Raw genomic sequence first — 26,773 nt, 5'->3', positions numbered from 1 at the left:
TACCTTTTATTGGTAAATAAGCGGATACACAAAAATGGTCAAGTCGTTGCATATTCTGAGTAACTCACACTGGAGGCTTTGCTTTCCTCTGGAAAGCAAGGCTGCTGAACAATCAACAATGTATACCTTGTAAAGCTTGTATACCAGCACTTTTCTAAAATCTCAAGTAAAGGATTTCCTAAAGCTTACAAAAAACCTCTGTTGCTTTCCCTCCATATCTTAGATATTAGGGCATTAAAGAGCTCTAGTGTTATTTGTGACCAAAACAAAACACAAAAAGAAATATTATGGGCTTTTAACAGTGTTTTTTAAACAGATACCATCTGATAAACTGTATCATTTCTGGTCTGACCTTGCATATATGAATTGGCATTTAACTTCCTAAAAAAAAAGATTTTCCTGTCTCCTGAAATGTACATCATGTTTGTGATCACTTGATTTGGAAAGAGGAGGAGGTTTGTGCTCTTCAAAGCATATTACTGTAGTCATGGTTTAACCCCAGCTGGCAGCTAAGCACCATGCAGCCGCTTGCTCGCTTCCCCCTGGTGGGATGAGGGAGAGAACTGGAAAAGCAATTCAACTCAACTCCTCGGTTGAGATAAAGACAGTTTAATAGCTAAAGCAAAAGCCATGCGCACAAGCAAAGAAAAACAAGGAATTCATTCCCCACTTCCCATGGGCACGCAGGTTCCTCCACGGAGGGCCTATTTGGCTAAAGTGAACCTGTTTTTTTGCTTCTTGAAGGGAACACAAATGAAAAATGTTTTGGTGCTGGCAACCACCCACCTGCTCCCCAGCCAACTTCCCACCAAAATGGGCATGTGGTGGGGAAAAGTGCTCCGCTACTCCCTAATCCACTATCCAACAGAGCCCTCTCCTCTCCCTCCCAGGAGCTGTACATTGTCCCTCTTCTATCCATTCCCATCATTCTCTCTCACTATTCACTTCCCCTTCCCTACCTAGCCGCTCCTTTACAGCATTCAGTATGTATGCATTCTTGTTATATTCCTTAACACAGAAGAAAACCTCTGGTCCTGTTTCAGGATAGTCCTGGCTATTCTATAGTGAACTACAAATGAGCTTTATATAGTTAGAGGTGGGAAATGATCAGCTGTGGATGGATAGTATACATAGGGATTTATGCGGATTAACTTAAATTTTATTATTCATGAACTCCACAAGTATATTTGCATCAACTTTCAGTTAGTCAGAGAAAATGTTATATTTTATTTCTGCTTACATTTGGAGATAGTGCATGGACTGCCAGTGAGCTTTAGTCACTGATATAATATAGCAACACTGGCCGGGTTCCAGAAAGACCTCTGGTTAATGGGCATCAGATTGAATCCCTGCACTTCCAGTATTTAGACTTCATGGAATATTATTGGACTGACTGTTCTTAAATAGAAAAAAGTTATTTCAGCCAGATATTTATATATACAAAGTGATGCTAAATCTTTTTTCCATATTATCCATTTTATACCATTGTTTGGTAAAAAAATATTAAATATATTTTCAAATCATGGAAAGTATGCATACCACAGATATTATTCTGCTTGTTAATAGGATTTTGCATAGATATTTCCTCTGAAGTAGACTTGCAAATTGAATTTCAAGCTTCCAAATAAAAGTGAATTGCTATGGGTTTAAATTTTTGCACCATGTCTATTTTTTGAGTTATTCTGTAGTTTTCATATTTGGCAAGAAAAGTATTGGGTTCTGGGCACAGGACTGGGTCTCAGAGGGTGTGTGCTTATTTTCTTGCTTTGCTACAGATTTCCTAAAGGTCCTCCACTGTACTCTTTCTTCCCCATCTGAGAATGGTCCCTTTGAAGGTTTACTGTGATACAAATAATGCAGAAGATGCTGAACAGATGGCTCAGAAAAACTTACAAGTCAGGCTGATTCCCTGTTTTACCTAAACTAGTAAAGTGACAAGAAGAAAATATGTTACTTATGGTAAATGCATCACTGAAAAGCCTGGATAATAACAAAAAGAACCACACCAATATTTAAAAATGAGGTTCTGTACACTGAGTACAGTGACAATGGCCTGTTAACATCCTGCTGCTGAAACAGCAATAGTCTGTGGACTATATTTTTAAATTAAAGATACACGAAACCAGCTGTGCCCATAAAAGTCACACTCTCAAATAATATTTCCTTTTACCTATTTCAGCATTTTCATTGGTACAATTTAAAAGACTGTACAAAAAATATTTTTTCTTACTTATAGAAAGAAAAGTGACATTTTTTGTAACAAGTTCCAGCACTAGTTCCACAATTGTGATGAAATAAATCAATAGACTCCACCTTAAAAAAATCAAAGATTAACATGACCTTAAGGCTTCTGGCTCCAGGCTACCTAACTAGTTTGCCTAAGAAAACAGAAAGAAATAATACTATTGCTGAAATAAAATATACAAACTCTTAAATAAACAAGAGTTAAAAAATCCAATACTCTGGGGACACATTACTGCAGCCTTTCAATACTTAAAGGGGGCTATAAGAAAGATGGGAAAAACCTTTTTAGTAGGGCCTGTTGCAATAGGACAAGGCGTAATGGTTTTAAACTAAAAGAGGGTAGATTTAGATTATATATAAGGAAGAATTTTTTTTACGATGAGGATGGTGAAACACTGGAACAAGTTGCCCAGAGAGGTGGTAGATGCCCCATCCCTGGAAATGTTCAAAATCGGGTTGGACAGGACTCTGAGCAACCTGGTCTAGTTGAAGATGTCCTGTTCATTGCAGCGGGGGTTGGACTAGATGACCTTTAAAGGTCCCTTCCAGCCCAAACTATTCTATGATTCTACTCGGTGAACTAAAAACTCTCTGCTACCAGGTCCCATAACATCTAACAATTCTTAGTTTACATTCAACAACTGATCTGGTTTCCCAAAGTAAAGCCTGGAGGGAAACAGTATCTTGGAGAGCTTGGAAACTGTGCTACCTAGATTTGTATGAATCAAAGGACCATGTCAGTGGTTTGAAGTGATTTGAATAATTTCAATGACTCTCCCTCCTATTTGGGACAAATTCCATCAACGACTTGCCTCTGATGACCCATACATCTAATTCTCCACATAACTGATATTCTGCTGTTAACTTTTCTCTTGCTTGTTCCACTAACAATATATCTATGCTCTCTTTCATTTTCTCATAAGATCTCCTAACCTCTTCTCATGCTGGTTCCAATACAAAGACTGTTCTCCTTAATTTTAACTATCAAAGGTCAGCCATCACCTGAAGTCCATGATTCACTCACAGAAGTTAGGATGTTCTCTGTTCATCATCAGTTTTCACCTATACCTACAGCAATCTCCAAGTCTTGCTCACCTCAGCAGTGCCGCCTCATCATTTAATCATATTCTTCCATGGACAAGACCAAAGGTCCATTGCAGCAATGGAAAGCTTTTCTAAATAAAAGAATGACTAAATGCTGGAATATGTTGTCATAGGGAAGTGAGGGTATATTCAACCTCTCTAAGGTTCTGAGGCACAAATTGCTCAGCCAATTAAAAACTGTATTTCCCCCATTCTCCATGCCTTGCTTGGAAGTACTGCTCCTGTATCATGAGTAGCAAAACCACATGTGTGTGCAGGCTGAAATTACTCCTGTTCAAAATCCAGCATCAGTATAACTGCTTTCATTAATTAATATTTGGGATTATGAAGTGTGGTGCCTGAAATCCCAACACATAGATACTTTCCCTGTTTCATTCTGGAGAGTCTGAGGACACTGGTCAGAGCAGCAGTGTGTCATATCTGTACAGCTCCTAAGAACATCAAACAATGTCAACTATCAAGAGTGGGCCAGGTAGAGCCTGCACAAGAAAAGAGGAGAGGCTGTGTCTTCTGCGAGTCCTTCAGCTTATGTTTTTATAGTTCTATGAATAATTACTTTGACTTAAGTTAAGAAACACTGCACCAGATGGGGTTTTCAAGATCTGATTCTTCTTACTCTGTGGAGATTTTACTTGCCACAGTGTAAGACTTGCAAAGAGATTGGCAGAGATAGTTATCATATTTACAGACAGCTTTCTGTGTAATGATTTTGTGTAGATAGGAAGCATAAGGATGTTCTAAAGGAAATTAATCTTTTAGATACTTCCATGCTATTGAAGGTTTCACATGTGGTGCAACATCGATTTTTCTGTTTCAGTTATCACTTATCATTATACATTTACTGCTTCAGTATCCACCCGCTCATCTCAACTTTATTCTATGTAGTCATCATCTGGGATAAATAGATTTTATTCTGCATTCCCAGAAACCCTTTCGGAGCTGTCTCATTTTGAAAGAGAAACAAGTATATTTTTAACATACATGTGTTCAGTATTACTCTTTTTAATCATAGATTCTTTAGGCTAATAAAAAGTAGTAAAGAGAATACAAACAGCCCAGAGAAAAAACAGAACCCTTCTGAAATCTCCAATTGGGAGTTATCCAGATTGAATCAAACTTTGCATAATGTTGGGGTTGGATTTTGGAAAAAAAGCAAGAAAATAATTTTCCATATTTTCTCAGACACATTTTATCACTTCACGGTATTTGTGTTCTTTTCTTCTTCTTTTTTTTTTAAATTTACTATATTCAAACGTGAGACTTGGAACCTTTTTTTTTTTTCTGTGTGTTCCATATGTACAACGTACTTCCTTGTACATAAATGAAAAATGTTCCACTTCTTGAGCTTTTCCTTTCATTTCAAAATCCTTTCTCTATTTCAGATATCCTTGATCGATAGCCCAGATCAGCTTGGAAAGTCGTCTCTTTACTGGTTATTATTTATTAGTGAACTTGTATTATTTGAAACTAATGTAGGGTGCAGCCAGCCTACAATTACTTATTTTTGAAAATAGTGTTGAAGAAGCAACATTTAATGTGGATCACTAACAGAAAATCCTAACAGCTTCCAAAATAAGAGAGGATCTAGTTTGTTTGGCAAAATTATTTTAAATGAAAAACAACTAAAGTTTTGAAAAGGTATGCTGCTATGTCTCTGAGGTATTGAAAGCAAACATGCCAAATGCCCGACAACTGTGGAGAGGCACTGAAAACAGGAGGTTGAGAATTGTGTATTTCAACTTCAGAGGAATCATTTAAATTCTTAATGGCAGCTCCTCAGATAAAGATAAAACAGCATTCTCTGAAGGGTGGCCAGCTGTTTAGGACTCAATAATCAGGCTTTTATTTGGTCTGCCTTCTGGAGTTGCTTCTATCACAGATAGTGATGCTGGCAAGGAAAATAAAGAGTTTTTATGTCATAGGATGCATTCCTGTAATAATTTCTAAAAAAGTCCAACATAATTTTGGTTTGCAAAAGGTCTATCGGACCTATATTTGCCTGTACTAGGCACTAGTGCATTTGTCAAACATGAAAAACAATTTAGATTTGCCTGTGGCCTACACTTCATTATTTCCAGAACTGCCACTGTGTTACTCAGTTATTTTCTTCAAATATTCAGATATGTTTGAGTCACAATAATTGAGGAATTCATCTGAAACCCAAAGGGCCAACAGAGATGGACAGAGCCTTTTCACTTCTGCACGTTTCCCTCTCAGTTTATTCCAGAATAATGCGAATGGAACTGATTCCCTGTTCCCTAGACAGAGGAACTTCAGTTGTACCGTAAGGAGGCCACACAGACAGCATGAGCAGAGCTCATTCTGGCCTTTAATCGGGCTATGGAGTAGGACAGGAACCAAAACTGCAGTCATTAGTCCCAAGTCAAATTCCTTCTGATTTTTGTGGAATAGTGACTTGAACATGGATAGCAGAATTCATTCCTGTTACCCAACCTTATACTTTTTGAGGCCTGTACACCCTTTCTGATTTAATTTCTATACTTTTGAAATACATCGCTCTTGTTTTTCTTGTTCAGCAAGAAGAATTTTCATGGATCAGTTTTCACAAATGTTTCCATGTTCAGAAAATGCAGTTTATACTGCCAAAAGATCTCCCTTTCTTCTAATGAAAGTGGGTTTACTTTCCTTTCCTAAATATTTCCCTGTTCATACAGACATCCTGGAGACCTAGACTGATTGAGGATGATATTCCAGGACTATTCGGCAGCCCATCAATATATTAAACCTTATCTATTCAAGAAATCTCCAAGTGCCTGTGTTATCAGCCAAGGCAGAGAAACAGATCCTATGCCCAAGTTCTTTAAATGCTCTGTCTTTGAGGCAAAGTTTATTACAGATGACAAAGGACATATCAAAATTTAAATAAAGTTGATATCTTGGGCTAAGGCTTGCTCTTTGGCCTTCAAAGTTAGTGGCACACCACTATTCATGTCTGTATGGCTAGGCTTTCTTCCCCACCAAACTAACATGGACTTGCGCATAGTGTGTACCAGAAAAAATCCCTGCTCCACAGGATCCCACAGTTGTGTTCAGGAATTGCCTGGGAAAGTGCTACTTGGATCAGGCTAACACTGTGCCAGGAAAAGGGCAATCAATTAAATATACATAGGCAACTGTACGTCATTTCTTAAGCCCGTGTCCTGGTCCTGGTTGGTAGTTAGCACCTGAGGCAGTCTCAGGTCATGGTCCCCAGCAGAGTTCACACACTGTTGGAGGGACAACAGTGCAGCCCTTCCCCGAAACTCCGTGCCTCTTCTTCTACTCTGGGCACATTACATGGACTTAACGAAAGGCAGAAATCCCTTAAGCATTTCCAAGTTGCTCTACTATCCTACTACAAATACAGTCTAGCATTTTGAAACAAAACAAGAAATTACCTTTCTATTTTGCCATGAATGAACCCAGATGAGGCCTGAAAAGAAAACCTCCCTTAACATAAGCTTTAACATCAGAAAAATTTTCAACTTCCTTTCAATTCCTCAACAATACGTGTTGTCCCTATTCAGTCCAGAATAAATGTAAGCAAAAAAGACACTCTTTTTGTTAGCAAATTCAGCCATCTTAATTCATCCTCTGAGTAATACTCCAGGCATTTTCTCTGATTTTCATCATAATTTTTGGAGCTATGTGTAACTCTGTCCTGTGACGTTTTTCCTCTCTTGACAAGTATTCGTCCCATCTTTCCCTTATATTTTTTAACATCTTCTTTTACTAATATTTAAGGCCTCACATAATCCTCTTTTACACTACTGGTTTTATGTTTCATATAAATATTTCTAGCCTCTGCTTTGAGAAATTTTCTTATTTTTACTCTGTGCCTAAGAGAACTTCAGAAAGGGTGCTCCACCTTCTCGAATCTGGGGAAACAGCATGCCACGGGCAGTGCCAGGCATGGCATTGCTGGAGGCAGTGGAGGACAGAGCTGTCCTTTGTGTGCCCTGGGATAGTCCTTGCTTTATGGAACAGCTAAATTCACACAGATTGCTTCTAAATGTACCTTTTGCTCTTCTAGACTATGAAGCAGTGCCCTCTGACAAACCCCCAGAGGGCAGGGGCACCACTTTGTGTCCCACCTGGGCAGAGTCCTGTCAGCAGAAAGAGCAAATTGCTCTCACTTCTATTTCTCTGGAGGCCCAGGGGGAAGGAGGCAATCAGCATTTCTGAGAATCAAGTTACTTGAATTTAAAAATCTGAATACCAACCTAGTTTCACATGCTATGACTTGAATGTTTGGCTTTACAATACATTTGTTTCTCTCCTAAATCTTTTGCTAATTAGACTTGCTGTAGTAAATAATTTAGGATATTTTTCTGGGTTTCATTTTCTTTCTCCAGCATTGTACTGTCTGTTCAGAAGAGGCAATGATTTAAAAAAAAAAAAAAAAAAAAAATTAAACCACTTAGGTCATCTATATCTCTTGTGTCTCCAAGGTTATTTTCTTTTTTTTTAATAACCAGATTTCAGTCTCCTACTTTTTTATCTTAAAAAAATATGGGAGAAATTATTGGAAAAAGTTTTAATTTCATATGTCTTTTTTGAACTATAATAAATGGCACGATGACGATGGTGATGAATCAAGGCTATCCAGTACCTGACACTTTTTGTTTTGTGTTTTATCTCCTCACAATAAAATCCAGCATTCTGCTTTTCCTTTTCATTTACATTAAATTTTTAGTTTGGAAATATCAGATGTCTTAACAGCATTTTTGGTCTTTTCTTCCCATGCCCTTGTTTCAGTTTTTTGCTTCTGATGTAGAAATCCTTCAAGTTGTAATGAAGAATCCATATCTTTTTTCTATTAAATCAGTTTTGAGTTCTGATGGTCTCATATATACTAAAACTTACACAAATTTTAGTTCTACCAGCCAGCATGATTAATAGATCATCCCTTGTTCTCACATATGTTAGTTTTACTCTAAACTTCCATCCGATTTCTATTTTATTTTTACCCTCTTTATTCACTTTTGATGAAAATCAGTATCATATTATTGTCCTTTTTCATATTTAACAAGTGAACAATGAACAATATTTATCACTCAGCAGAGTCAAAAGAGTTTCAATAGATTCTTACCTGTAATTCTGCTTTTCATTTCCTATGTGAAATCTGTCATACTGTGAATATGCCCGGTTTCCTTCCCAGTCCATTAATTCAATTCTTAGCGAATATTGCCTCTGACTTGTTATTGCAAAGATAAATTCATTTCCCAGCCAATGTTCACCTGATGGGCTACCAAAACCCTAGAAAAAAGTTGGCAAAATAACTAGATGTAATTATTGTAATTGGTAGAATCTTTATACAATAATAAAACCATCATTATATTTTACCTATACATTCTAATTACTGGTCATAGCTTTCTGTGCTCCAGTTTGACTATCTCTGAAGTAAGTCTACTAATACATACCATGTAGGAGTGTCATGCAGTTCAACTGATATTTGAAAGGGCAGTTGAGGCTATCAGTTGAACAATTATAAGATATTAATAGTATGATGCTGTTTGCACATCCTTCCATGGGGATATTGGACATAGTCATATTCTATAATATATTTCATATGGTGTTACCTAGTTACATATCCTGGTTACCCAGGATATGGAGAAGGCTAAGGTACTCAGTGACTTCTTTGCCTCAGTCTTCACTGGCAAGTGCTTAAGCCACACTGCCCAGGTCACAGAAGGCAGGGACTGGGAGAATGCAGAACCACCCACTGTAGGAGAAGATCAGGTATGAGAATATCTAAGGAACCTGAAGGTGCACAAGTCCATGGGACCTGATGGGTTGCATCTGCAGGTCTTGAGGGAACTGGCGGATGAAGTGGCCAGGCCACTCGCCATCATATTTGAGAAGTCCTGGCAGTCTGGTGAAGTTCCCACTGACTGGAAAAGGGGAAACATAACCCCCATTTTTAAGAAGGGAAAAAAGGAAGACCCAGGGAACTACAGGCCGGTCAGTCTCACCTCCATGCCTGGAAAGATCATGGAGCAGACCCTCCTGGAGACTATGCTCAGACACATAGAGAATAAGGAGGTGATTGGTGACAGCCATCATGGCTTCAGTAGGGGCAAATTTTGCCTAACAAATTTGGTGGCCTTCTATGATGGGGTTACAGCACTGGTGGATAAGGGAATGGCAACTGATGTCATCTACCTGGACTTGTGCAAGGCATTTGACACTGTCCCGCATGACATCCTTGTCTCTAAATTGGAGAGACATGGATTCGATGGATGGACCACTTGGTGGATAAGGAATAGGCTGGATGGTTGCACTCAAAGAGTTATGGTCAACAGCTTGATGTCCAAGTGGAGAATGGTGACGAGCGGTGTTCCTCAGGGGTGGGTACTGGGACCGGCACTGTTCAACATCTTTGTCGGCGACATGGACAGTGGGATCGAGTGCATCCTCAGCAAGTTTGCCAATGACACCAAGCTGTGTGGTGTGGTCGACACGCTGGAGGGAAGGGATGCCATCCAGAGGGACCTTGACAGGCTGCAGAGGTGGGCCCATGTGAACCGCATGAAGTTCAACAAGGCCAAGTGCAAGGTCCTGCACGTGGGTCAGGGCAATCCCAAGCACAGCTATAGGCTGGGCGAGGAATGGATTGAAAGCAGCCCCGAGGAGAAGGACTTGGGGTTTTGATTGATGAGAAGCTCAACATGAGCCAGCAGTGTGTGCTTGCAGCCCAGAAAGGCAACCGTGTCCTGGGCTGCATCAAAAGAGGCATGACCAGCAGGTCGAGGGAGGTGATCCTGCCCCTCTACTCCGCTCTGGTGAGACCCCACCTGGAATACTGCGTCCAGCTCTGGGGCCACCTAACATAAGAAGGACATGGAGCTGTTGGAGAGAGTCCAGAGGAGGGCCACAAAGCTGATCAGAGGGCTGGAGCACCTCTCCTATGAGGACAGGCTGAGAGAGTTGGGATTGTTCAGCCTGGAGAAAAGGCAGCTCTGGGGAGATCTAATTGTGGCTTTCCAGTACCTGAAGGGACCTACAGGAAAGATGGTGAGGGACTGTTTATCAGGGAGTGTAGTGATAGGACAAGGGGGAATGGGTTTAAGCTGAAGGAGGGTCGATTTAGATTAGATCTTAGAAAGAAATTCTTTACTGTGAGGGTGGTGAGGCACTGGAACAGGTTGCCCAGAGAGGTTGTGGAGGCCCCATCCCTGGAAGTGTTTAAGACCAGGTTGGATGAGGCTTTGGACAACATGGTCTAGTGGAGGGTGTCCCTGCCCGCAGCAGGGGGGTTGGAACTAGGTGATCTTTAAGGTCCCTTCCAACCCAAACCATTCTATGATTCTATGCATCTATGATTCTGTGATTCTATGATTCTATGAAATATTGGCCAAGATTTTGGCTACTGCAAAGTTATTTTTTTCTCACCCTGCTGAGGTAAAATAAGATATCTATATATATTTTGATGCTTTGAAATCTTTAACTTAAGGAGTTAGGAGTCAGCCATAGACTATTCAAAGCACAGGAGAGGGTACTGTAACTTTATTTTCTAAGAATGAAAAATAACCAGCAGTAGAATATTTAAGGTACCTAACTCTCCTCACATTTCATATATTCAGATGATCTTATTTCCACTTAAACAAATGATTCAATTTTCAAACATGGAAAAATAATAATAAAAGTAAAACTATAAACAGTTTACAAAACCTACTCCTAGACTGATATTTGTGTGCATCTTCCAAGTTTTAAAGTTGTTTAAATTTTAGTGAATATTTTACTACCTCAAATATAAGGTTTTATTTAATGTAATTCATTTAGTTTACCATATATTAACATTATTTTTCTCTATAAGCTATTGGTTCATACCTGAGAATCTTAGCTCTATTTTTGTTCTCTTTAAGAAATAAAAATTATTTTACACTGTAATTTTTAGTTGTGAAGAACTATTTCAACATGACTATGCTTATTCATATTTCTTAAGCTAGGAAAAAAGGGAACTGGAAATGTCCTGATCTGCTTACAATAATGTGCTGAGAGTGTTTTAGAAGACCCTTGTGAAAATATCCTGATCAAATTAAACGAAAGATTGGATGATTTTCTTGCCCGTGATACAAATTCATCCTCTGTTACTAAGGTGTGACTGCCAGATATAGGAAAGAAATAAACAACAAAGCAATCCTGGTTTTGGAATAGATTAGACTGTATCCAATCTCAAATATTTTCCTTTGTCATTCGTTTTAGGAAGTTACTTTCCTTCTGCACTTCCCATCATGGTATTTAACAGACAACATTTTCTTTCAGTTTCAGATCATGAATTAAACCATGAAATCTACCATTGATTGAGTCAGCGTAATTTTCAAGAATAACATTTGAACATTTCCAGAAAGCTCATATTTTTTAAAGAGGGGTAAAATTAAGAGACTTCCTTGGGACTAGAACTCAGCTAATGGGAAATGTGTCCATGAGACACACTGGTGAGTAATCCATCTGCTCTATGTGACAGTTCGGTCACTCCTAATGTGAGATGGAAACACTGAAAGTACAGCTTTCTTTCTCTTTTGTTCTTTATAGCATTGCCTTGGCTCCAGCCCTGACTAGTTGGGCCTACTGAGGATGAAATCCTTTGTCCCCATAGGCCATGCGGCAGCTGAGTGAAGCTGCAGTGCATCTAATACTTCACTCAAGCAATGCATGACTATACCAGCTGCAAACTTCTAAAGAAACTTAATTTAAAAATTTAGAAGCTTAAAAGTTTATGACTGGATCAAAAAAATATGAAACAGAGGGATTTTTTTGTTGTGCCTACAGGGAATTACATTAGAAAGCACTTTACTCAGGAGTCATTTTTGTTTTAAGTAGCCTACCTGAGCAGATACTTGATGGTCACTGATACTAGAAGCTGAGAAGACATGCCACATTTGGCTACGCTGAGATAAGTACACTAGTTTATGTTTCAGTTAAGCATGTCTGCCTTTTGGCTTGGAGGCCATCGAGTGATATCCATGGACAAAGTGTTTAGTCTGCAAGAACTGAAATTCAGTAGTCTGTGGTGAGTCTCAGAGAAGACTCAAACTGAAATATGAGAGGATACTATTAGTTGGCTTTTCATTTCCTGCACATTATTTCATTATATCTGCTTTCTCTAGTAGACGATTTCCTACATAAGTCCCTGTAAATACTAGTTGCAGCTAATACTGTTGATATCTTGTGTTGACTACATCAGTTTCCTGTGTGAGCTCCTGCTCCTCAAGCTTTCCCATGATGACACTTCTATACGTCTCACCTACTGCTTTGATCACATTCGTATGCATATTTGGCTTCATACATACTTCCTAAAATACAAAAGCTTGTTCCTCACCTGTATAAACCCTGTTTACAGCTGACATACCCTTCTGTAGTTTTCACTGTTTTCTATCTGTCCCTTTGATCCTGTCCATCTCCTTGACTTGTCTGTCTGCCTTATGACTGTCACACACGGTCTCTCCTGTTCTAGCAGCTTTGGCAGTGTCATACCACAGCAGTCATTGGTTTGTCTCTGACATACTCTTTCACCAGTGTTCATCGCCATTTGTCTCAGAGGAAGGGAAAATACGCTCTGCAGTGACTAACGGGCAGTTAGTCCCTAAAATCCAGGAGGGAGAAGTTGCAGCATAGGTGTTTATATACCAGCCAAAGTATGTTTCTTTGCAATCTACATGGTTTCTTACTCACAGAAGATATATTACTATTCTTATCAGCTCTCTTGCTTTAAAAGAAGATTTTCAGGAAATCCTTTCTCCCTTTTTCCCAGTGCTGGCAAGCTGAGGGGACTCCCTTTTGAACTGTGACTCTATTGAATTATATTTGTCTTATCTTATTTAGATTACAGCCTATTCAGGATGTAATACATGTGGCTTTTTTAACATTATGTGTTCCCATATGTGTTCTACATAAACTCCAGACACCATATATAATTATTCTGAAATAATAATAATTTTTCTTCTTCACATTTACACTTCCTTCTCCCTTTTCACACGTGTTGTTACACTAAGATGAAAATCTATCACTAAGTGGTTTGCTCTCCTGACCAGAGGAAATGAAGTTGCAGCAAAAGGGAACTGAAGGAATATAAAAAGGAATATAAAAAAAATTATGAGGAAAACCACCACATTAGTCATGAAAAACTGAATCCTATTATAAGGAGCTACAATACTTAGACTCAGATTAGAAATGCCTAGTCTGATTCTTTTTTTTTCCTTGTCAGGAGCAACTTCCTTTTAAGCAAACTCCTTGCTCTTATGAAAAGAAAACGAAGGAAGTAGAACATAAAACATATCTTTAAAGCAATGAATGTTCCTAAGGAGAAGTAGTATATTTTATTAAACACCTAATATGGCTGGAAAAAGAAATAAACAAACAAACAGGCACTCAAAGCTTTCATAGATCTAAACCAGAGAGGAGCACTACACATCTGTTAAGCACAGAGCTGGGAATAATTTCTTCAAGTATAATTTTATTATGCCAAATCCAACTGTTTCTAACCTGTATTTAGCCTGTAGTTTACTGCCTCTCTTGCAGACCTGAAGAAAGACTTGCATGCTTGTTGGTTTTTCCAGATACTTTGGCTGACTTAATAACTACACAGCTTTCCTTGTTCATATCTTACTTACACTGTCACTGCCTCAAGAACACTACTACTTTAACAAGATATATAAGCTTTTGTGTGCAGAAGAGAATGACATATTATTAGCCAAAACCCCTGAAAGACATGATTTAACTTTTGATTTCCATTCCCAACCCTGAGGCTGGCAAAGAAAATTATTTTTCCAGGTTCTTTTGATTTGCCTTCAAGATCTTTAGGTTTCCAAGTACATCTCTTTTAGTTTATCTTCAAATACAAAATATTTTTTTTTTTCTTCAGCCAGAAAACTTAAGGAAACAAGCTTGTGCAATTGTTATGCCCACCTGTCCTTTATTTTTGTGCAATACTTTTTGAAAACTTTTGAGGCTGGGATAGAAATCACACAAAAGTGAAAGTTCACAAGGTTTCAACAGAACTGGTGCCTGGGATAAATCGCCACTAGGAGAAATGCTGAAGCAGAAGCTCAGCAGTGGCCTATTCCAATTGCCTATCAGCAGGCACAGACCAGCCAGCCAAACACAGATGCTGAGCATGTATCGCCTCAGAGGACCCTCAGATATCTGGGAGAGATTTGAGGAACGTAAAAGAGAAACTCAAGCTATTGCCATAGAGAATCTTAGAAAATAATAGGGATTCAGGAAATTATTAGTAACCAGAATGTGACTTCTATGCAGGACACAGGACAAAAATCCACAGAAAAACAGACCACATTAATTTTGCTGTTCATGAGACAATTCAGGAATTGTTCAGTAATGAAAATTCATTAATGAAATCCAAGCATTTTAATTAACAGAACATTTATGTTTACACTGCTTCTTAAGTCTGTGGGGTCCCAAGTGATAAGATGCCTTCAGCCTTGCCTAAGACTAAGATTGTCTTAGGAGTTTGGATTCAAGAATGCCTTAGGGCATAGTTTTAAATCTTAAACTTAAAAGTTAACATTAGAAGTCACCTATTCCAGACCCATATCTGTCATTAAATGTGTTTGTTTCCCAGTACATATATACTCTGTCAACATACTCATTGTTTTTTGCATTCATATTGCTATAGCAAATACTTCCAGAATTATTTGTGTTGAAGTTTTGTACTTGAACTCAAGGAAGTACATGAGGTGATCCAAGTCATCCTCAGCTGTCAACCTACTAGGAAAAGGAACATCTGTATTTCATGAATGTGTTTCTAGTTAACTACATTTTAAGTCCCTCTGAAACCCAGTGGGTCATAAGCACTGTTCCAAAATTGCATTTTAAATGCCTATTAGACACTATTTTGTCATTAGTTTGCTATATTTTGTTCATTACATGTTTCCAAGTAGAGGGATTAATTCTTTAAACTTTACATTTTATTAAAAATACTCATTTTGCTTTTCCCTTGAAATTTGCATAACATTTTGGGATGACTGGCAAATCAGAGGCTTTAAGTTCCCTAAAGAGTGCTTAATGTAACAGGGAAAAGTCAGAAATTTCCAAAAGTTTTCAGTTATCCTACATTTTCCACATTAGCACTCTATGGAACTTGGGAGAATATAGCAGGGAAATATGCTTACATTATCATAATATTCTTCCTTTACTGTCCATTACTAGCCACAGACAGTATACACAAATCTTTGCACTGACCTAGCATACATTATTTTAGTGTTTCATTTTATTGTTCACAATAGAAAGCATTTATATTTTTGCTGTTGAAAATTGCATTAAGGTTGTATTTTGGCAAAGTTTGATCTGAAATAAGTCAGTTAGTTAGTTAAGAAATAAAAATCACAACCAATTAGTAAAATAGGTTTTTTATCAAGGAATAATCAGGTGATGTTTTGTACTATATTTAGACTAGATTGTTCTTGTAGTCATGATAACACTTGTTTTCAGAGCAAAGAAATGACACAATATAGAACCCTACTGACAGTTTTAATCCTATTTATGTACTAGGGTGAAGCAAAGGAGTTTTCTGGTTCTTTGTGCCTATAACTATATAGTAAATTGCTTAAATTCTGACATAGTGCCCAACTGTTATGCAAAAAAATAAATAAACAGTATTTTTTTTTCTTTTGTATGCATTAAAGTACTTAGAACCAGAAATCACGGATGAAAGTACATGATTTTATTTTTATAATATTTACTCTAGATGACATCCAGGTTCTACATCACCTCATTTCCAATTGCATGGTGATTAACAGAGTCAAACCTACTAAAGCAGTCATGAGTACAAAGAAATGGAATTCAATACTGGTTTTAAAAATGACCTTAAGAATTTACAAAGTTGATACTTATTCAAAAATAATAAGTAGGGTGCAAAAGAGTTTTATTAGCTTTGGCAAAATCTGTGGGGGTATTCTGCTTGAATCATGTTACTGCAAGTTCATTAAACAATTATCTCTCTTACTTTATTTATTTTGTCTGATAATGCTCATAGGAAGCTTTGACTTTTTATAGACAAAACAAAATTGAAACCAGACACAGTCAATATATCCTATGGGTTCATCTCCTGTCAGACAATTCACTGAATAAAGCAGATAATAATTCAGTGTTTTACAGCTGCAGTGTCTTCCCAGAAGCCATAAAGAATATTCAGCTCCTTTTGCCTTAGCTGAGAATGTGGAATGGATTTTGTTTAAGAAGATAATTTCTAAAAAGGTCAGTATACTTCTTCATTTCCATCACATTGAATTATTCATTGCATTATTTGAAATAAAGATGTGGTCTACAGAAATGAATTCAATTTCCTCAGGGAACAAATGTCTTAAATAATGTTAACTTAAAAGAATATGGGAAAATAATGCTAAATATTCAGAAATATTTCTACAAATACTAACAAATATTTGGTGGCAAGTTTTTAAAATATGTTTAGATTGAAACCAGAGGTACCTTTTCAAAAGACTAAAACAAATACTAAGTTATTGTCAGTTTAAATAAAGAACTAAATGTCTGTATAATCATTCCAAATTCGAAAAGTGTGTCTCAAAATCTTGTTCATATCCTACAGCAATTTAGGTTGTTGAACTTCATTGTAGAACAAATATATTAGTAGACATACAGAAGTTAGGTTCGCTTTTTCTTTTTTTCTTCTCAAACACACACAGCACCAGTAGTAGCAGACTTCCTGATGAGGAAGAATCAGAGTGATGGAATCCAGGTTTGAGGTGCAAATCTTACCAAAACGTTACCTTTGGCTAGGCAATGGGCCCCAAGCAGCTCAGTTTCCTAGCGACCCATGTACAACAGCCAGTGTATCTTCCTTAGGCCTGGATTTCAATCTAACTTCCTTACTGTTTAACTAAGAACAGGAGAGTATTTCCTACTGAAACAAATCACATAGAAAACCTCTCTCCCAAACCACATTCTTCACTCTAGGACAAGTGGATCCTGGGAATATACAAACTCAGTTTTTGTATTCTAAGAAAGATGAATTGAGAGCTTGAGAGACCTTTCTGTTTTATTCTTTGCAAAGAAAGAAATTGTACAGTTTAGGGCTAAAAATTCAAAAATCTAAAAAAAAACCCCAAAACAAAAAACCAAACTAGAAAAAAGTACTTCTGTTTCACTCCAGGCAAAAAGAAAGAACTTCTGGAGGTAGGACTTAATTCTCTTTTCTTTTCAAAAGACACCGATTCATCCCAAATAGTAAAGATACACATGACTAGGAGTATAGATGCTACAGGAAAGACCAACAGTCAAACATCTATACGTGCATTTGAGCAGGGACTTGAATCTCAGCCCCATAACCCATCAAAATAACTCAAGCATCAGACTTATAGGTTGCTCTTGTCTCTCTTCTTTGGGCTCAGCTGCTACACTAAATAGCTGAACAAAAATAGAAGATGACTGACACCAGAGTCAAAAAGTTAGAATGTTAATTTGACATGAGCTCTAAAGTGAAGGGCTGCTCCAGTGAGTACCAAATGGAACAGATCAGGCAGGAGATGCTCCTCCCTGAAGAGAAAGCTGTTCCATGATGAGAGCACACAACTATAATTTAGGAGGACCCCTGCTACAATTCTACTGCATGTTCAAATCACTAATTTAAAAAACAACCTCTCAAAATCTCACCTGGCTCTTGTAAAATAGCATTTCCATCTTTTGGTTAGAAAGTTTCTTTAATAACATTAATCTTTCTCATGGTGCTCTGCTAAAGGCTGTTAGCATAATTTAGCTGAATCATGATATCATTACATAAAATTTATCAAGTTTGACATGTAAATAATACCTTACATGGTTATATTAACAGGCTTTGGAAGACCACATGAGTCTTATCAGTATACATTAATGGTATTAAATTGAAGTACTAGTAGCAGACTAGGCACAAGTATATAGCCACGTGTCAACGCAACACTTAAAACTGATGTTATCCAGTAATGTTTGCGTAGAGAAGACTGTGCTGAGTATAACACATTTAAAACACAACTGTGCTCCAACACAAAATTTTACATCCAAAAATATTCCCCAAAATAAAGAATATGCTTCATTGTGTGGTAACATCTTCTCTAGTGCCCAATATAGTGATCCAAAGACCTCTGAAAAAAATATTGTTTCATTCTTGCTCCCTTAGATCATACTGTTGAAATGCACACTGTAGATTAAGCTTTGGTCAGGACCAGAATAGTTTCATAAGCATGTTTTCATAAAACTGAATATGGTCTCTCACCACTTTGATATCATGTCTATCTCCACTGGACATGCTGGATTTAGACCTCAGGAGAAGCAGAGAACATGCTGGCCCCTTTTATAACACTGATGAAAGTGACAATTATCTGAGTAACAGTTGCAGTCAGAAGTGACTTTTTATTAAACTAGCATGACATGTCATTCTTTATCACAGAAGGGTGGGTCTCCATGAAAGGCATTACTCACACAATATCTTAATACACATTCCAGTCACCAAAAATCATTTCCTTATATCCAAATTACTTGGTAAATGTTTGAAAGAAACAAATTACTTCCATGTCATCTATCCCAGTTCCTTGAAGAAAATGATTTTTTTCAGATGTAAGCAACTTATAATTCATTACTTTGAAGTGTACTATCATAAGAAATGTATTTGTGACTATATGTTACAAAATAATGTTATGAAGGCTCTCCTCCTTCCACAAAACTTTCTGTATTCCTTTCCTATTCCCAGGTTACCTTCAAAATGCCTCCTCAAGTTCTTTGAATCAACAATTCTTTCCCTCAGAACTGTTTCACTAAGCCACAGGGGGAAGGAGAAGCTGTGAAGAGTGCTCTGAACAGCCCCTACTGCTCTTCTAAGCAGAAGAAAGCAAACCAGAACAACCCATGTGCTAAGATTAAAACCTTCTCAGCTCTGCAAACAAGGCAGCCCTGTGCAAACTGCCATTTGAGAATGGCCCATTACCCCTAACTACTTGGGTGTTATTTGTGGAATGTTATGTGAGTCAGACTAAAAATCCACTAAAATTTGGTGATGACAATCTTGTGTCACAAGACCATGGCCCTGTTCAATGTGATAGTACAGGTATAGCCTACGAGTTGAGAAAGAAGGAATTGAGGTAAATATGAGTATGATCCCCATCCAATCGATCCCTCATGCAAAACAGGAAAACACAAAAGCTCTTGTTGGAAGGAAGAGACAGGTTCTTATTATAAAATCCAATTAGCTAATTATCAGAAGCAGCTGTATATCTTTGCTCTTGGGGTGATCCTTCATAACCAAACAATTTGGGGGTAATAACTATGAAGATGAAAATTTATGTCTGTATGAGATCAATCAACAATCATACTTTTAAGGTTTACGTATCTGACCATATATACATTAAGTGTAATATTTTGTTGCTTTGCTTATATTTCTTTGAGTTACTCAAACCAAAATAAATGGAGGAAACCTGTGTCATAAAACCACAGGCCAGTTTGTAGCTAGGAATCTCTAGCTAGTATGTGTATGTACATTTTCCACATAAAGATAAAGGTTTCCTAATTTTAAATTCCTGTCAAAATTACAAATCATTATCTGAAAAGCTGATAAGTGTTTTAATTCCTGTGAATAACAGCAGAATCTTTCCAAATCTCCCTAACAGAAGTTAGGTGAAGTTAGTTTCAACAGCTGTTTCGGTACTTGACATCCTGTGAACCCCGGGAGCTGCATCATATGCTTGCAGTGGAATATACTTTTTAGCTCCCAGCAATCTGTTTTCTTCAGTCTAAAGAGAAAAATTCAGTATGAATGAAGATCCAAAAAATGAGCTTTTGACAAACTCATTTAATGTGGAATAGTCACAGAAAGACCAGTGTTACCATCTTCAGAGCTGTTTGATAGTATTTGAGGTCTCGTTTAAAGAACATAAGAATATGGCAAATGTATCAATAGTATCAGATTACTTTGAATGCAAGAAGTGTGAAGATTTTGTGGCCATATCAATGCATAACATAGCTTAAATACTTATAATCCAGAAAAGGATTTAAAATTAATTCAGAATAGCTAGCTTTAACAAAAACTGAGAATTATGAAAGATGTTGTTTCCAGAATATGAGCATTCAAATTATGAGCAAATTTATTTTTTCTGTCAAGAACATTCTGCTCAGCCAAGCCATATGGTTTATGTAATTTTTGTTTTTAAAAAAACACATCTGAAGTTGTTTTCCACTAAAATAGTGGAACAAGAATCATGAAGCTTACTCAAGCAATTTAAAAATGTGCCTTGTGCATTGCTTTTTATGCAGTCAGCCTCTCACGTGAAAAAGAAAGTGATGAACATAATCTAATGTGACTGGAAGAGGTTGGGCCTCTGTCTGTAGTTTGGGGAGAAAAAAGAATCTGCATACTCTTTGTAAATGGACAAAACTGCATCAGAGAAATAATGTTCCAAAAGGAACAGCTTGAGTTTTTGCCTCTTTGCTCAGGTCAAACACAATGTTAATTGTATTGAGGACCTATTTTGAAAAAGAAGAAAAGTGCAAGTTAGTATTGCTACTGAAGTAACATGGAACAAAAAAAATGTCGGTTTAGAGACAGGAAAGGTGGGCCAGAAAAACAACAAACCTGAAAACTGGAACTGTAACTTTCACAAGAGAAATTAAAATAAGACTTAAACCAGATGGAAACCATAAAAGGAATTAGGAGACCACATTCTAAAACAGGAGCTGGACACTTTGCAAATAAAAATTCTATGTAAGTAACATCTGGAAGTTTTCAGAATGAACTGGAAGATGGTACTAAGAAACAAAACCTTTGTTGGAATGGTAGCTCTTGTTATGAATAATTCAGGTAGATCTAGATGCCCAAATAGACAACTTGCAGTCTGTAGGACTTGAATGGACCGGTGAGGTGAAAACACAAGGTGACCAGCAACTTGATTGTCACAAACTAAAAGGTCTCCAAGGAAATCTGTGGGACCTATGTCCAAACTAGAGCTTACTCAGAGGTGAACTGTAGGAAGTATATCAAATAGGGTAAAAAACATCATGCCTAGAAAGAAATCAAAGACTTACAGTCCAAAGAGGTGTTCAGCTGCCCTTTAGCTAAGCAGAAGACATGGATCACCAGACTTGTTATATTAGAGTGTACTGAGGCTGAGAAGAAAGTCAGATTATTCCATAACGTAAATGCCCACTAGAACTGCACCCCAAAATACTTCCAGAGAAAGTTCTGGTAACCATCTCTGTGGTCTGGCTCTCAGTGTGCTGCAGAATTTAAGCCATGGAAGAGCATAAGTTATGCTGTTCATACCATACAGGCACTATGGAGCTAGCCATCAATTTGACCCAACAGCCTTAAGGAGTAAAGAAAAAGAAGAAACCCCAACAGAAATGGAAATGGTTTTGTAGATGTGCTTTTCAGGCACACACAAACGCTAGTGATGACTTCTGAAATAAGTTGGCAGCAGACTTATTTTAAGCACTGAACTGGTGTTGGACTCTTAGATGTTAATCAGGAACATGAGATTAAGGGGGTGTGGAATTCAGTGCTGAACGTCATTCTTGCCTCAAAGAACCAAAAGAAAAAACAGCTGCTGGTCAGGAAGATAGGAGGTGGCTGCTTAGAAATTCAGCTGTGAGTCTAATATGTATAAGTGATCCTAATCTAGCTCATGACATTATGAATGATTAAAAAAGTGATAGCTTGCTTTCATCAGAGAAAGGAAAATAGCAATACAGTATCCATAAAGGCATGCAGTACAATTAAATGCTGACATGCAGGAAAAAAAACTGGCTAGGAAAAGGATTGTTGTGGACTAGCCAAGGCACGCAATTTCAAATACCTACTGAAAATCTTTCTCCAAAGGCAGAAAGCAAGAAAATAATTTTAAAGGTTTGAGGAAGCCCCCAATAGACTTGAGCCCCAAGAAGCCCCCCTAAGAAACTGACAGTGAATGTTGGGCTATTGAATGTGGAATAATTTCTCTGAAATCCATGGGAATTATTAAACTAGACTTGCTAAAAGGCTAGAGAATAGGGAATCCAATACTCCATCACCTAATTTGGCAAAAATGGAGACAGTGACTGGGAAAGGTGCATTCATCCAAGAACCGAAAAGCTGGAATTTGAGCAAGAAGTCTTGATAGCCAAGTTAGAACACGAGCTAATCATTTGCTTGGATTTGATTATTGCTAATGACTTCCTAATAAATGCCAGAAACTGTGTGTTAGAAAGTCAGCTTGTGGAAATCCCCTTGCAGATGGCAAGCAATAGTTTTTTAAATTATATTCTCCTTCTAGAGGTCAAAACTCTTATTAGTGTTTTACATTCCCTCCTCAGGCAAGAAAATATGAAAAATGGTTGAAACCTGCTTCAGGGTGATCTGCTGTTGTTAAAGAAATTATTTGTTGCTCCACTTCAAACTTTTCTATAAGCAACAAATAGTATAATGGAAAATCCATCAAAAAATTTGAAAGAATAGATGTAGTAGATATTGATAAGAAAAGCATAGGAGGATGAACTTACAGGGTTTCCGCTGAATGTCTTCCAATTAGTATTGAATGTACAAAACTGAAATGGCCCAAGAGATGTCGTAGTCAGAAATGAGTTCTTAGAAGCAAAGGCACAAATCACACTGCACGGCATAAGACTAATAACACTGACTGATACTGGTAAGCATATATGCCACTAAGGAAGAAGATGGTGTAACAGTAAATCTGCATAAAAGGTTTTGTATTCATTAGCTATTGTTTTAGATACCCAAGTAAATGTAACTTTATTTTCCAGAATGGAGATTGGATGCCAGTGGAAATGGAGCCAAAAGAACAAAGAAAAAAAGTTAGTACCACTATTACTGTAGTATCACTGACTTTCTGGCAATTTACATATGGATGGAGTACTATATTTCTTCATTTCAAAAGATTTCAAAAGATTTATCGCTACTTTATCTCTCCCTTAACCTGTTTCCTGTGTTGGTGTCTGTAAAATATATTGAACAGGAATTGAAGTACTTCCATGTAAACTGAATGAACCAGCATGAAACTGAAACAAAGGCTATGATTGCCTCAGAATTTGTCTGCAGGGTGAGCTGATGCCAGGTGACTCCTGTAACCCAGCAGTGCTGTCACTCACCTTTGCAGATAATACTCCATGTGCACCCTTTCCAAGTTACCTGCTGTAATGTTCTCAGGTTAGAATCAGAGAAAATGTGCAATGGCCTCCTAAAACTGGAACAGCCAACAGCTTGTGAGGGCACTAGCAGTACCACAGGTTGGTGGCCTGAGTCTCTATTCAGCTCAGAAGCTGGCAATCAGTACTTGCTTGTAGCTAAATAACTTCAACAGTTTTCCAGATTCTTTTCCAGTAAGAACTAAATGCACTGAAACTAAAAGAAGCCCCAGGGACTTATTATTGCTGTTATTATATTATTATGATATTGTTTATCTCTGTTAGATTTGGGGCCCTACTGAGATACAATCACAAGAAGAATGTCTTAGCAAATCTGGAAAGCTGTATCTGAACTATGGGCTGAGAGAACACATATTAAGTTCAACCACTCCAAGTAAGACCAAGTACCATTGTGTACCCCACCACACTACCTGGTTTCCATTGGAAGAAACGCCAGGTAGATGTGTCAGGAAGGAGAGGGGCTGTGATCCAATAGACACCGTACACCCTCTCTGAACAATGAGGGAATTACGTCAGGAGTGTCCTTGCCTTGAAGCTCAGACACTGCGACATATTCCAATAATCCACAGAGCATCCACCACCCTCTATCATCCAACATTTGGTGATACAAAATAATCACAGAAGGCGGCCTAAACTAGTTACTTTGGTGAAATGGTTAATAGACGCAGAGACAATCCTAAATCCCATCTTTTCTCATGACTGACTGACTTATAGGATTGCTATCAGTAAAAGTCCAAAACAGATCCTGTTTATTTGGTAGAAGTAAATGATCTCTTAAAAGATTATGGCATTCCTAAAGGGAAGTAAAATTAACTCAGACTGCTTGGACTACACAAAACCAACATAATCTAATCCTGAACAGGCTCCTTTACATTGTAAAGGAAAAATTGAGGAAAATGTTTGACTAAGTAAAGGGATATATATGAAAAATGGCCACATGGGAAAATTTTAAAAAGAAGAGCTGTTTTTATTAAATGGTCTAAGAAAAAGCACAGGAGAGAAAAACTGAGTAAATCTCAATAATTCATATGGTATGCATAAATTAAAGCAGCCTACATGAACAAGTTAGATTGCATATACAAATTCTAATTTCCTCCTAAGTAGAACTCGTAGAATCTTCAAATTTTGATTCCCCTAATATAAACTGATGGTTTATATTTTATTTGACTCCGAACCAAAATAGAGTAAAATAGTTTTCAAGTTTCCTGCTAAATTAAAATTCCAAAAGGAATCTGATTTTCTATCTTTGTGAACTGTAAAAAAAGTTTCCAATTTTGCAAATCCATTCAAAAATATCTATTAGTCATTTAAATATTATTTTTACTTCACATATATTACAAAATAGATTACATCCTCTGGTTATCCATAGTAGCAGAGGTCTGGCCCAAATGGTTAGTTTTACCCCTATAATTTATATTTTCAAGTAAAATAAAAATATTGAAAAGAAACCATCCATAAAATCCAAAATGACATTTTGGTTCAATAATCAAATTTGGATCAATAATCAAATAAATTCAATTTATTTCTGAAATGGTAAGCTCTGTAACAGAACTTTTTCCTATATGAATTTTTATTGATCTGAACCTGCTCTTATTTTTAAACATTTTAAATGCTCTCTTTATTCAGTGCTTTTTGAAAACTGTTAGAAAAAAAGATTTTCCTCTTCCAGGCTGATAACACATTTCTGAAAACTTCACTGGGAATGTCATTGAAATCCAAACCGGTCCTCAGGGACTCAGAGAAAGGAGCTCCATCAGAAAGTTTGATCAGGCAGCGAATGAAAAAACTCAGATGTTATTTAGATTGGAGTAAAATTTTTCTGAGTTGGCAAAGGGAAAAGAGCCTGCTGAAGCCATGTCATCTGTAATTTGGTAAGTTATTTATTTTCTTCTAATCCTGTTCAAAGTATCAACATTTCCAGTACATTGGCTTGATTGGCAGAGGTGGTGTATGTCTTGGGATAAACCCCAGTAAAACTTTTCATTCCTATCTGAGATGCTCCAGGTTCTGAAGGAGTTCCCCTCAGCTGAAAGCATCCATGCATTAGGAACATTATCACATGCCTACTACCCCTTAACGTCACAGCAAGTCAAACTTTCGGAGGGACAGACAGCAACATTCTTTAGGGCATATGCCTGGGCCTGACCTCATTTTAATCTCAGTAACTGATCTGAAAGAAACCCTAAGTCATGGGAAATAATACTCAACTAATTGAGTGAAAAGAATATTACGATTTTTGAAAGTAACAGATATGACAAAAGGTAGCTCAGAAAAGATTGCGGGACCACACCACATCACTATAGGCAGAACTATCTGCTTAAGACAATACGAAGCACTATTTGAAATCTAACACTTCTGTGAACTGTACAGCTTTTCTACATTTTTCTCCTTACCATTTTGTATTCTTTCCAGCTTTTTTGAAAATCCAGACTCCCATCTTCTCGGTGCTGTATAACTGTCCATCCTCCTCCAGCAATTTCCATATTGCAAAAGACCTATGTAGTAATTAACAAAAAAAAAAAAAAAAAAAAAATAAAACAAACTTGCATTGGAATGCTGTCATCTTAGAGGAAAAAAAAATATTTGTGAATAACGGAACTAAGGAAGCCTGTTTTCCTATGGATTCATACCCTCAATGGTGTCCTCAATTGCTTGATTACAACCAGAGCTCTCCTTATCTCCAGTGCAATTCTCCCAGTAATGTCTCCTGTTCTTTCAGCACATTGCCTGAGACCATCTATCCATCATCCCCCTCTGCATCCTCAGCTTTCCTCTTCACATTCCCTCCATGCTTCTTTTCTATTTTCTCTGCAGTGCCCCTGAAACCACTCCCCTCATCGAGTACTTTTTTCATTGATAATAATGTTTTCTATAGCTTTTAGCAGAGTGTCATTCTGTCTAAGAAAGAATCTTCAGGAATTCTTACAGAAAATACCCATTCAAGTAGTCCAAAATGTAGTACAGATGAGATTATTCTGGTTTGCTTTGTATTGTAATGTTACCTAGTGTGCCACGCACTGTCCCAAAACAGAAACTGATGATCTCAGTCTAAGCTGTCTTACAGCAGACAGAGGACATAGATAGGAACAGGCTCAAGAAGAGAGGTCTGTGGGACAAGTTTACTGAACATGTAAGATCATACCCTGTCATCACTGCACTAATAAAATTCTAACTTAGATACTGAGATTCTGTATATTAAGGATAATTTAACAATTTGATAATTTTCCTGAAGTTTGATGATAGAATATTGTGTCAACTGAAATCTGTTAACAATCTTAAGTAATCC

General features: G+C 37.4%; 1 protein-coding gene and 1 long non-coding RNA gene across 3 annotated transcripts in view; one reads left to right on the top strand and one right to left on the bottom strand.

The window, feature by feature from the left end:
• LOC129203509 (uncharacterized) overlaps positions 1 to 25,325 on the top strand; it is a 41,818-nt gene extending 16,493 nt beyond the window's left edge. The window contains exons 2-5 of the long non-coding RNA XR_008576051.1: positions 16,468 to 16,566; positions 19,049 to 19,436; positions 23,086 to 23,136; positions 25,157 to 25,325. This is a non-coding gene — a long non-coding RNA (uncharacterized LOC129203509). The remainder of the gene's footprint in view (positions 1 to 16,467; positions 16,567 to 19,048; positions 19,437 to 23,085; positions 23,137 to 25,156) is intronic.
• The window catches only part of ANGPT1 (angiopoietin 1), a 169,211-nt gene that overhangs the window by 30,651 nt on the left and 111,787 nt on the right, over positions 1 to 26,773 (bottom strand). The window contains exons 6-8 of one of the 2 annotated variants that reach the window (XM_054818088.1): positions 25,881 to 25,982; positions 8,441 to 8,607; positions 68 to 542 (exon numbers count right to left, since the gene is read on the bottom strand). In XM_054818088.1, the coding sequence (XP_054674063.1) occupies positions 467 to 542; positions 8,441 to 8,607; positions 25,881 to 25,982 (345 nt within the window). In that variant the 3' untranslated portion in view covers positions 68 to 466. Of the gene's footprint in view, positions 1 to 67; positions 543 to 8,440; positions 8,608 to 25,880; positions 25,983 to 26,773 lie in introns of those variants that run through there. The other variant, XM_054818087.1, reaches the window with a different exon arrangement.

The sequence above is a fragment of the Grus americana genome, chromosome 2 (assembly GCF_028858705.1).
Source record: "Grus americana isolate bGruAme1 chromosome 2, bGruAme1.mat, whole genome shotgun sequence".
NCBI classification, from domain to species: Eukaryota; Metazoa; Chordata; class Aves; order Gruiformes; family Gruidae; genus Grus; species Grus americana.
This window is presented reverse-complemented; position numbering and strand designations above follow the sequence as displayed.